This window comes from Python bivittatus, unplaced genomic scaffold (assembly GCF_059951505.1).
Source record: "Python bivittatus isolate LINGU-HERP-01145 unplaced genomic scaffold, Pbiv_v1 ctg000700_np1212, whole genome shotgun sequence".
In the NCBI taxonomy this organism is placed as follows: Eukaryota; Metazoa; Chordata; class Lepidosauria; order Squamata; family Pythonidae; genus Python; species Python bivittatus.
Genome location: NW_028277098.1, coordinates 43,567,981 through 43,581,478, shown reverse-complemented (window position 1 = coordinate 43,581,478; position 13,498 = coordinate 43,567,981). Strand labels below are relative to the sequence as shown.

Genomic DNA, 13,498 nt, shown 5'->3' with positions numbered 1-13,498 from the left:
TATCCCCTCCCCTCATCCTTTCTCTCTAACCTTTAGTTCTCCCAAACATCCACTCTGGTTGAATTCTTGCCTGTAATTGCCCAGATGGGGAATATACAACCTTGAGGCTGCAGATGGCCTATGACCCCTATTTTTTCCAGTCCCCCCAAATTAACCACGTTAGCTAAAAATCAGCACAGTTTTCTGCCATGTTAAGACAGGAAACAGGAAAACTGACTTCTGGGGAAGAAATGGCCAACTGAAGATGGCTCCACTAAAAGTGGAGCCAATGAGTGTGGTGGAATGAAGAGCCAGTGAGTAGACCAGCTCTTCGTAATTCCTCTCTGGACAAGGAGAGGACTTGAGATCACCCACAAGTGCTCCAGGCAGTTGCTTCTTGCAAGGACTTTGCAAGATAGTGGTCTCCAGCAGGTATAGAGCTCAGGGAGATGAGGGAATAGAGATGGGAGATGGGAAGAAGAGATCATTTGTTGTATTTTAAGAGAAGGTGATAAGTTGCTAAGATTGTTTACACTTGTAATGAAGGGGGAAGTCATTTCTTTATATATTTTTTCTTTACTACATTCTTTTTTCCTATTTTTCTTTTCTATTCCTTTTCTGCACCTTCTATTTTTTCTTTTTTTAGTTTGTATTAGTTTTTTATTGTAGCTGTAATTTTTAATAAAATAGCTATTTAAATAAATAAATAAGACAAGAAACAGGATTGATCTAGTGATTAAGGCACCAGGCTAGAAACCAGGAGACTGAGTTCTAGTCCTGCCTTAGGCATGAAAGCTGGCTGGGTGACTGGGCAAATCACTCTCAGCCCAACTCACCTCACAGGGTTGTTGTGGGGAAAATAGGAGGAGGAAGGAGTATTAGGCATGTTCACCACCTTGAGTTATTTATAAAATAAATTAGGATAAAGAAAACTGAAATTCAAGCCTTACAATTGTCTGAAAACAGTTAAAATACCTTCCCACCAGAATAAATCAGTTTACATTATTTTTAAGTTTAAAACTCCTTTTTTTCTAAACTGACATAAGACCTTTGATGATAGAATTGCTGGGAGTTTGGTGGCATATAAATTTAATACATTATTATGGTTGGTCACACAGTCAGCCAGATGTTTAGACTGGATTTGGTATTTTTGTCCACCTATCAAGCCCTTCCCAAGGACCTGGGATAGGTTGTTGTTTACTAATATTAAAGGTATCATTGCAGGATGTAAGCTGTTCCAAGTAAAGCTGCCTTTTACAATTGATTGATGGTAATTTTGTCAATGCAAGTGATGTTCAAGTGGTGCTCCACATGTTTTGGACTTGCATCCAGGGTGCCTATTACTATTAGTACTGTCTTTGCTTTCTTTAGTACAGTTGTTCTATTTCAGTGGTTCCCAACCTTTTCTATGTCCCACACCGCTAGGAAATGTTTGATTAATGTTCGCACCCCCTACAAAAGTAGTATCACATTTGAACATGAAGAAGTCTCATTTCTAATGTGAGTGAACAAATTGAACTTAAAAAAATAAGCTTTTAACTCAGTGCATAAAATTGTTGCACCTCCTTGAAATTCCATCTTGGACCTCCTGGGGGTGCAGGCACCCCAGGTTGGGCACCCCTGTTCTATTTGTAGGTCTTTATATTTTGTGATTTTCTCCAGTTCTTTCTCTTCTATTCTGCTGTCTCCAGGTATTGCGATGTCCACTATCCAAACTTTTTTGTCTGTCTTACCAACAATCGTTAAGTCTGGGGTGTTGTGTAGCAGATGTTTGTCTGTTTGAATTCTTCTTATTCTCTTTTATGGAACAGGATTAAGATTCTTTATAAAGTGCTAATTGACTGGTCTACAAATGCTCCTTTCCCAGTATTACTTATGCTGTCAGACTCACGCAGCTAATCTGGAAGAATCGTAGCTTGATTTTCTACAAGTAACCCCAAGTCAACTCTGGAAGATAACTTGGTTCTCTACAGGTAACACATTTATTCACCAGGAAAGTCAGTAGGTATTTGATCTTGTTAACTTTTTGTTGTTTAAAAAACTACAAAAAGTAGAGTTGAGGTAGTTTATAAATCCTTAGATGTATTAAATAAGAGTTGACAGATGGAAAATTCTTATCCCATTGATTTCATTTCACTACTATATTGAGGATTTTTCCTCCTTATTGCTTCATTTCAAGCGATGTGGCTGAATTTTCAAATATTATCTATATTATCAATATAATTTTAGAAACTCTGCTGAAATACATATTTTTCTGAAAGAATTGCAAGTTTACTATAAAATTATAGTATTTTTGATTTAAAAAAATAATGAGCATGACTTATAACCTTATCCAGATGTTTTTAATAGGTCATCATTTGATCTTGTGCTGTGAAGGTTCATATATACTTGTGTAAATGTTTGTGCTTACTGTATGTGGAATGACTGTATGAGAGGGAAAAAGGGAGTAATTCATACTAATGTTATGTGTGTGTATCTATCTGTATCTTTCTCCACCACCCCTACATACACAGATATACTTAAAGTGATCTACAAAATAGGATACTAATGATCTCTAAACCACATGATCTATTTATACAGACTTAGGTAAGGAATAAAAATCATGCATATCCCGTCTTTAATTGATTTTGCCACTGTCAGAAAAGATTCATGGAGCTCTCATAATTGCAGATTACAAATGGCAGGACAAATTCTTATGTTGGAGACTTACATTCTTTTATCCCTACTCATGGATGCTTCGGCACCCACCATATCTGCTCTGGAGGATACCCCTGTGCTTGAGCAGATTTTGAGGGGTTCCAAGGACTGCACTGGAGGGAAATATAACTTGGATACCATTGGATTTCTATAGGAGAGAGATGAATAATGAATCTGAGGCTGTGTTCCCATTTGTACCTGATCATGGCACAAACATACTCTGGTAACTCTTTTTTCCTGCAGTGTCCCCAAAGTTTTGCCTTCATCTCATCCCTAGTCAGTGAGTGAGACCAGCTTATGTTGTCCATAGTCATACCAGTAATAAAATAAAATTGTTCTCCTCTTTCTGACATCACCCAAAGACAGCTTCAAGGGGGTTTAGCTCTTAGATTTTGTCATCCATTGTCCTCTTTGGATAACTAGCTGGGAATAGAGGCAGGATAGAGATCAACAGTGGGGACAAATTTCATATTGCTACAGCTTTTTACTAACTTAAGGAAGGGTAACTTGGTAGTGGGAAAAGATCTTCAGTGTCAGTTCATTCTCTAGCAGACTTTATATTTTAGATAGATTACAAAAGAAAAAAATAACAGCTAAGATTGTTTTAAGAGCTATTTCATCAGTTGAAGAACCTGAGTTTTCATCCAATATTAAATTAATATACCAGCAGAACTTAAAGCATTCTCACCAAACAGCCTGTAATCTATCAAGAGAAAGGAATCATGAAGCATATGAAAAGCACTTTCAACACAATGTCTGCACAGCCAGTCATTGCTGATCTCTTAATGACTATCAAGAACAAGGTAACAGCTAATATCATAGCCTGGCACACTTCAGTGTGATGGCACAGTCACTAACACTGCAGTTCTGCGGTAATTCTGATATAACAATGTTGATTGAGCTTCCTCTTATATTAAAGGTGTGCATTCTGCGAGCATGTATCCTGTTCCATGCAGTCTTCAAAAACCTTTGGTGCAGCCATTTGTTACCAAATTGTGATTTTTAATGTGATAGAAAAGGACCATGAATAAATAATGATTGAAACATACAAAATATATTCAAATTTAGTTTGTTTTAATCCCGCTGTTTGGAATGTGGCTCCTGCCAGCTAAACATTGAATGTGTCTCTTCTCCCCTGTATTTAAACACTCCTGTCTTAAATAACTTAAGCTGATATAAGACGAAAGTCATTACCTCTGATTTACAAATAAGTTGCTTTATTGCTATATGAACATATGTGCAAGAACTGAAGAATATAAAGACTGAATTTAAACAAGTCACTGATCTGGAAACAGCAGCATCAGGCTCTCTGACAAACTGGATGAAAACCAAAATCCTTTGTTCCATCAAGGACTGATAGCTTCACTGTGAGAACTAGGTGAGTGCAGTGCAAAACAAGTGGACCCTGCAACCAAGCAGGGCAAATGCTATGAAGAGCAGCAACAACTGATAGATGAGCATATCCACACCGCATAAAACATTTTTTGTGAAGTCCCTTTAAAGTTATTTGCAATTCCACAACAGCATGGTTCTCAACGAATTGCTCTTTTTATCTTCTCCAGTGTCTTTATCTGCTTATCTTGTACACAAGTATTCATCAGACCAGTCAGAGCAGTGTTGTATTCCATCTCGGCAAAGACTTCTAGGGATGCAAGTACAATAATCATGGAAGACTACCATGGTACAACTCCATGACTTAGATCCACAAGGAGGACAGCTGGCTCCTACAAGTTTAAAAAAAGAAACCACACTTGAACACATTTCATAAGGCTTTTCTTCCCAAAAAGCATACAATGGTTAGTGGGTAATCCAATCTAAGCGTCCCCCAGTCAAAATTCTGAAACGTTGGCTGCTGGTGATGCTCACTTAGACTTGTGAGAACTCTAGTCCTTATACATCTGGAAGGCTCAAGGTTGGAGAAATCACCATACGCCAAAGAGGACTCTGGCCCTTTTTAACATATTTATGTCAATTCATTCTCTTGATCTTATTTACATATATTTAAGAAAAATCCTGCTGGTCAGTAAATAACATAGCAACACTGCACTTTATATTCCATTGTGCTTCCTAGTCAAATGTGATCCAGTTTTGTATTACTCCTTGAATATATTTGGCCTGTACACTACGGGAGGGCATGTACAAAAGAAGAATGCATACACCATAATGGAAAAGGTATTTCAAAAACCTTTAGTGGGAGCTCATAAACTTATAATTATATCCATCCACTTTTTTTCTTGGCAGCGTTATGGAAATAGCTAATCATTTTCTCATCCTTCTGGTCAGAGAGTGAAAGGCCCTGCATAAGAAAGAACATCAGCAAGGCAAGAACAGCCCAGCCAGAACTGCATAACTATGCTGCGTTAAATTCCTTGAAGATTGCTTTAAGGAAATATGGAATATTGCTTGAAGATTGGTTTAAAGGAATATGGAATATTGCTATTAATGATAAATTGACATGTGAACTAAAATATAAAAAGGGTTTGGCGAAAAGGAATGATTTTGATGTTATATGGGGTGAATTTCTGGAATACATTTTTGTTAAAGGAAAGGGAGTAAAACCAGATCAATATATATCCTTTTGGAGAGGAGGGCTTATTAAAAATTATTAATAAAAATTCATGATAACAAAAAGTAAAGAGATAAGGGTTATAAGTCCCACGGTTAATGGGTGCACGACGAAATTAAGTTATATATGTTTTATTTTGGTTGTTTGAATTATTTTATGTTTTTGTTATTACTTTTTATGTTTTGTAGTTTATGCAGGGCAATTGCTGCAATAAAATATTTTAAAATTTTAAAAAAATCCCTTTGTTCTTGCCTTGGATAACCAGTCTTCTGTTTCCCTTCTGTTTGTGTGTGTGTGTGTATGGGTATGTATGTGTATTTCACCTTCTATGTCTGAGGGCAAGATCTGTCTTTCCTTTTTAACTGATGTAAAAAGCTTTGGGAGACAACAAATGTCTTAAAATATTAATTTATATTTAAAACTTTAATTTTTCAGCAAGTAAAGGACTCACGTGGGCCTATTTCATCAGAACAATCTCCACAGTCGTTAAACCCATCACATCTTCTGTCTGCGTAGATCCAAAACCTGTGATTGCTGCAATAAAATATCAAGTGTCCAGGAAGATTTTTTGGCAAATCACCTACCAAAACAAGCAAACAAATAAATTTAAGCTTGCACTGGGGTTAAAAAACCGATTCCTTAAAATGTGATCTCTCAGGGAGAAAATACTATATTAATAAACAAACCCAGAGCTCTCACATATAAAAACTTCAATATTTAAGGAAATATAAGGAATATCCTGGCTATCTCAATGGAACACTGATTTTGTTTAGAAATGCACAGCTGTTGGGTGCTAAAATATTTAATTCAGACTAAAATTGATTGCCCATCCTTGGTTTAGCAAATGATTTTTTTTTAACTGATTATTTCAATTGTTGCTGTTTTTTGGCTTAAACTTTTTGAATGGCAAGTTTAAATGTTTTTATATACTGATTGTAATTCTAAAGTATATCTGGAAAAATCCAGTTTTGCTTAGTTAACCTATCCTGAATTCTTAATTGTTAACTGGAATTGGAACAATAATTGAAAGGAGTTGAGTACCAAGAAGCCCTGGATCTGGGTTGCGATAGAGTAATTTTTGCCACAACTTATCTAGTTCTCTGTCTACCCATGAGCATGGCCTTCTAGAGAATACAAAAGCAAAGGTTCCTAGTAAAATGAGCTTGCAATCCAAAATAGAATGCATTGATCAAACTTGCAGTTTGTGCTAAACTATGGTTTATTGAATAATCCACAACTATCTGTGTTCACCCAACATATTAAGCCAAAACCAAACAAGTCACACTGGATGGATACCCACAACATGTTCAGCTCTAAAGAGAGCTTACAAATCATAACTGCTACATTGACATAACATGCAATGCTCAAACAACATGTTAAAATAAAGGCTGAATCTCCACAACACCTTAAATCATAAACTACCAATTCCAGTTCACCCTAACCTAGCATGTTGGGCATTCCAAGTCAGTATGCCTTAATGCAATGTATGAATCTAGCCTCTGAAAACAATAGCAAAGCAAGTGGGAGGTAGGGCAGTGATCAACACCTATTGATATATTTCAATTAGAAGCAACTTCTCAGAACAAACCTGCTTCTTGTAATCTTAAAACAAAATATAATTTTTTTCAAAAAGGGACTACCAGGTCTTGCATTGATTTGTAAAGCTAAAGAAATGCAGAATATTTGGATCTTGCCTTTGACCATAGGCTAATTCTAATTCAAAACATAATGTTCTAGGAAACTCAAACGTGATGTAAGCTATCCAAAGTTGATGAAGATTTCCTTCTAACTTCATTTCCTGCTCTTCTTTGCTGTATTTTCCTCAACTATGCTAGGAGATAACTCTTTTAAAGTCCAAATGGGCTCATCTTCATTGTAAAACTTGGTTGAGGGATGAGATAGAGAGAAGTGAGTTGGACAGAGGCTGAGTGCAAAAAAAAGAATTGACAGCAAAGCAATTGTTTGCAGAACAATGCAGTTGTATGTAAAAGATTTGCTGAAATGAGAAGTATGCATAGGTACATCAGGAAGAAACTGAAGAGGACTAAGATCAATTTTATTCTTAGTTCATTTCTGATGGTTATTATAGTGTTTTAGCACATCATCTGTTTCAAAAAGTGCAAGGGCTTATGTTACTATGTGCTCTGCTTTTCTCTAACACTGTGCTTGCCCTGGTGTTATGGGCTCTCCCTTCAGCTTAGGAGATGTTTGTATTATTTGCTAGAGCAAATAATATAATAAAGGGATGGAATATGGGATAAGGGGATCTTATTTAGAAAAAGAATATTAGATTCAACTGAAAGCCACTAATCGTCAGACTCAAAGGTTGTTGGGGAGAAATGACTCAAAATATTATGCAACTTAATATGCAGGCTGTACAAGTGTCCTATAAAGCAATATAGAAATTAATATGCAAATGTTTTGCTGTTTTGGCCCTTGAGATCTAGTAGCCCTATTGTAAGCTACTTGTTTGCTTTAAGACATAGCATAAATAACCAAAAATGCCCTTCTAAATGACACGATACATTAAAACTGCAGCAATGAAAACATTTAGCTTCTGTTTTTTCACTCGATCACATATTCTTTACAAGGAGCCTAAGATATTCTAGAGAAAAAAGCATGTGATATGAAACGGGCAAGAAGAAGGGAACAACATAAGGTTCTTACTACATAATGCCTTTAGTTCATCTTCCCCATTTGCACAATTTTTTCTTGTGTCACAAACTTCGCTGGCTGGAATGCAGGTCTCTCTGTTATCACATAAAAAGCCTGTCTGATTACTGGTAGTCACACATAAACGAATAACTGAAAAATAAAATCCAGAGAAACAAATTGTAGGTACTGACACTAAATAATCAGAACTGACAGCACTATATACCTCTATGATATTGATGCAATTCAAATTAAGGGTTTAGAATATAATCAATCTTCAAACATACCTTAATTCCTTCTATATCCCTTTTCTATTAAAGATGATTTTAACATAATTTCTACAGAACTGTGACAGAACAAGGAGAACTTTTACTAAAGTAACCCACTGAACTTCACGCCAACAAGATGTGAATCCCACAGTCAGAATGAGCTCTTATTCCATTGAACTCAAACTGGCTCTACCAGTAGGTAGAGTGAGGTGATTTTCTCAGGAAGCTAAGTTGAATTTTATTTATTTAGTACATGTATATAACCGCCCATCTCATGTATGTGGTGTACAAAGTTAAAACCACAAAGAACAGTACCGTACAACAAACAATCAAAAATCATAACAACAAAATAACATTAAAAATAGTAAAATCATAAAACTTCATTTGCCAGAGAGTGCAGTCAGTTTCTGTAACAATATAACCACCACAACCCATGTTACTGGATCTCCAGACCAAATGGCAAAGCCATGTTTTCAGGCTCTTCTGTCCAATAATTGGAATTATGTGAGATTTAGAAATCATATATCAAAATATGTCATGTCACATACATATCAAATATTAATTATATCACATATAGTTAATTACATAATGTTATAGCACTGTAATAATGTTAACTATATCTTGGTAAAAAGCAACCTTGAACTTAGAATAGAGCAGTATAAGAATTAAAGGATAATTGGCCTACAGTACTTTAAAAAAAAAAGTTAGATTGCCCATATATATCTCATATGCTTTCTACAAAGCATTGAGCACTCAGTGTTTTGGCGACTGCACGATTAATTATACTAGATCATGTACCTTTTAGTGGCAATCAAATTCAGCTTCAAAAGGTGTGGAACTTAATGCGAATCACAAACTGACAGTCTATCAAAGTGGAGTTATTAACGCTCATTAAGTTAAATGTTGGCCAATTGTAAGCTATATTATGGATGTTACAGCATTTGATTCAAGAAAGCAGCTATATGTCAACTATATAGCCAACATATAGTTAGGAAGTTTTCAGTATCTATCATCTAAGAAGTCTCTTTTATACTCTAAGCATGTATAAGCATAGAGGGGTTATACAGGGTGGCTCTGTACCCTTCACCCAGATCTTCCCAGTTTGAGCAGGGAAATCTGAAGGGAGGTTGCAACTACTTCCAACTGAATAACATCAGAATCTCATTTTGGACTTTCCCACTTGATGCAGGTAAACCTGGGATGGAGGGGGACAAGGATAATATATGAGGCTTCACTGCCCTTCCCTGCTTATGATATTGACAGCCTGTCCTATGTAACATAAATGTGGTGTTCCATGAAATTAGTTTTTTTTTAAGAAATAGATGCATTTTTATTAAGATGGAAATAATTATTTTTAGGTGTATCATTTAGCTTCTCTAGATTTATTGGACCTAGTTTACTCTAAACCCACCATAACAGTGTTGCCATGCTCAGCTGGACAAGGAAAGGTGATCAAGAGATTCATTTATGGGTTGTATGTTTGATTATGACTTACCTAAGTACAGATAGTAACAGCTGGCAAACCTAGCTTTGGCCCAGAAACTAAGCAGGATCAGGTCTGGTTTGTTTTTGAGTGGGACACTACCAAGATATACCAGTCAAAAGAGATCCTAGAAGGTGATGGTGACAAAACATGTCCATCCTATTGCCAAGAAAACTACATGGATATGTTTGAAAAGTCAACTGTGACTCACAAGAGATTTACTTATGCTAGGTCATAAGGTTAGAATAGGCATTTCTTGCATTTAGCTGCAACTATGGCAATGCTGTTTCGAGATCGGAGTATCTGAATCAGTCCAGGACTGCTCTTTATGGAAGATACATACATATAATAGTAGATCAAAAAACATCCAAAAGTAAATGTCACAAGCCATAGATATTTTCCTGATAGCAAAACAGTACAAGGAACACAGAAGGCATGTTAGACACTCTGGAGTGGTTACTGATGGCACATCAGAAACTATGCTTTAAAAATGCCCATTGCTGGTTATATTGATAAACAAATGAGATCTCCTTTCTTCTAACACTTGATATTTCAGACAACACTCTCACCATCTGACATACTGAAAGAGCACAGGCAATTCTTCCAGTGGTAAATATCTATGTCAGACTAAAACTGAAATCTGGAAATAACTGACCTGGGGTAGGAGGAGGAATGCCAAGTGTCACAACCAATGCGATGATAGCAATGATTATACCAAATATAATAAGACTAATGGCAGATACACAGATGCATCGTCGAGTGCAAGGGATCCATGCAAAACACCTTCTACAGCAGTCTGGTTGGTCATGAGTAGTACCTGCCATTGAAAGAGAACTATTGCAGAATCCATACACATATTGGCTTCTGCCAGCTCCCATCAATTAATTTCTTTCCAGAAGATCTACATAGGACCATTGGGAGTGGCATGGGGGGAATACATGGATTCTTAACACCATTACAATTTACTTCATATAGTGAGCAGCACTTGTCTGACCCTGGTAGATCTCAAAAATGTAAGCAACTTCTACCTGATTAGTATTTACACAGGAAACTACTAGGAATAGCAGGGGTGTAGCTTGATGGGAAGTAAAAGAAAGATCTCCTTGAAGATGGCAGTGTGAAAGCACTTCTGTATCATTGCCAAGAAAGCAGCACAGAAGTTACCCATTATCTGATCCTGACTTACAGGAGACTTTACTTTTTCTTTAATATCAAATATTCATCCTTAAAAGTCTTTGCTCTTGTCATAAATCATATGGTCCCATTCATGTTAAAAATAAAGCCTGTATAACTGCATGAATCTTGTAATATTTTCATTTGTCCAAATCTCTAAACATGTTAAAGCAAAATCTAATGCAGTGTTTCTCAGTCTCAGCAAATTTAAGATATATGGACTTCATGCTGGCTGGGAAATTCTGGGAATTGAAGTCCACACATCTTAAAGTTGCCAAGGTGGAGAAACACTGATCTAAGGGGACTTTCTGTTGCCTTAATGCCACAGAACAGCTGGTCTTTTGCAAAGACCATTTTGTCTAGCAGGAACTCCAAAGTGGTCTTCAACAAATTATATGGTAACATTTAAGAAACAAATGCATTTGCTTTCAGACCATTTATCTTAGAAATCTAGGGTTCCTTATTCAGGCAGTATTCTTCAGGTTGTTTGGAAGAGGTTTTTTGAAACCTGTTTATAATGTTCCTTCCCAGATAGACAGGTTGAACACTGAATCTGGATCTTCTGCAGATAAAGTGTGTGTTCCAAGCTATGCTTCTTGTTCATTGAACGCAACAAGAAAATTGAGGAAATAAACAGGATTCCAAGCCCAAGAGAAATATATTTATCACATTTTGGATTCTACCCTCCCTGCCTTTAAGTAGCTTAACAGAGAAAAAATACCATTTCTCAACATTTCCACTGTTATCCTGTACTGATGAATGATACCATATCCTTCCATTGATACAATTTCAGAGGAAAATCATGTCATTTACCTTTATCTTTCCGGTTTCCTTCCCAGGTGCATATGTCTGTATTTTTTTCTATTATAATTACAGTACATATGGGTGTATGTACAACCCTGCAGGCCTTTAAGAAGGTGAGACCTGGTTCTTTGGACCAGGATGAGTAGAGTCCCCGTGCTGAGGCATTATAGTATACTTCTGCCCTTTCTTTTGGTTTATTAGCCTTTAATTATATGTGCCGTTTTTGTATTTGTCGGTTTTGATTTTTTTTTTCTTTTGCATGCCATGTCTGAAATGGGTGGCCATATAAATGCTTTAGATAAAATAAATAAATAAAATTAAAACTGTTATCCTTTTATGACATAATTAAGAATCTATCTTGAAATCATAGTCTTTTACTCAAAGATTTTAAAAGCTAGAACAAACTTGTACAATTTGATATCTTTCAGTTGTTTTGGACTGCCACTCACAGAATCCCCAGCTAGCAGGACTGGAAACATATGCACAGGAAGAAATAAAAGAAGCTGAATAATAATAATTTAAAGAATGTTTTCCCCTGTTTTCCATTTGTACAGTCTTTCTTTCTTTCTTTCTTTCTTTCTTTCTTTCTTTCTTTCTTTCTTTCTTTCTTTCTTTCTTTCTTTCCTTTCTCCTTCCTTCCTTCCTTCCTTCCTTCCTTCCTTCCTTCCTCCCTCCCTCCCTCCCTCCCCTCCTTCTCTATATCTATCATCTATCTATCATTCCACTATTCTAGTATGGTGGGAAATGCAATAATGGTTACATCTAAAATATACAGTATTTTATTAAATTAATTGAATTAATATTTAATATGAATTTAAGCAATGACACCTCTCTCTGTCCCAAATTTCACAATATACATTTTCTAGTTGTAACCTATGGTAAGTCATTTTTGAATGGGTAGCATTTTCTGTTTCTAACATAATTATACACTATTAACAACTTTCTAATTCAAAACTGTAAAGATTCCACATGGCAACATTAGGTGTGTGTGTTTGCCTGTTTTTGTGTATTCTCTACTCTCTTTCAAAATGTCACTTCACTATATATATTAAGCATCTAGTACTTTGTCACTAAGTATTTAGAACTTTTTACCTTTCTTATCAGTGAGATGTGATTTTGCTGAACCCAATGAAGCCGTATCAACACTCTATAATTAATAAAAATAAAATAAATATTGAGCCAAAATCTTTAAAGTGAGTAACTACTTTAGTAGCTACATCAATTAAGGTTATAGATTTGGACCAGGAGGCTGCTCAACCATGAAGTGTATTGGGGATGTTACACAGGGTATTATTGCTGGTATAAAATTGGGGAAAACTTCTAACTAAGCTACTTTGAGCTCTCAGAGAAAAGGTGGGATACAAGCAAAATAACTGAAATAAATAAAAAAAAATACTGCATCCTATCACATTGTGCATATTTGGAGAATCAAGTAAGTATCATAAATATTCAATTATTCTTATATTTAATTCAATTTTCTGTTATTAAGTAACTGCATATGACATGCCAGTATTTGTGCCTTGTCTGGAATTTGTTTATAGAAAACAAAAATTATTATTTTAATCCAATAGTGGTAACATTAGACTTTTCATATAATTATTCTAAAGGGATGGCTGATTACCTGCGGGTAAGTCCTGTTCATTTTCCTTCTCGAAGCTGAGCAGGATTATACTGATGAGAAAGGGGAAATTGTTCTGACCATTCAATCATCAGTGTTAAAACGGTGTTGCTACTAAAGACAGAAAGAGGAACTAGCTTTTATTAAGTGGTGTGTTTATTAGGAGACCAAGCCACCAGATACATACCTGGAGCTGTGTTACCTGGTTACTAAGAGAAACAGAAGAAGAAAAGAGAATGACTCTTTTCTTCTTTTAG

General features: G+C 35.8%; 1 protein-coding gene across 1 annotated transcript; it reads right to left on the bottom strand.

Moving 5' to 3' along the window:
* Positions 1–3,744: 3,744 nt before the first annotated feature.
* LDLRAD1 (low density lipoprotein receptor class A domain containing 1) lies at positions 3,745–10,545 on the bottom strand. Its single transcript, XM_007432724.4, has 4 exons — positions 10,302–10,545; positions 7,910–8,047; positions 5,694–5,822; positions 3,745–4,400 (listed from the first exon to the last, which is right to left on the bottom strand). The coding sequence occupies exons 1-4, from the start codon at positions 10,522–10,524 to the stop codon at positions 4,252–4,254; spliced, it is 639 nt and encodes a 212-aa protein (XP_007432786.2). The 5' UTR covers positions 10,525–10,545; the 3' UTR covers positions 3,745–4,251.
* Between the last annotated feature and the right edge of the window lie 2,953 nt (positions 10,546–13,498).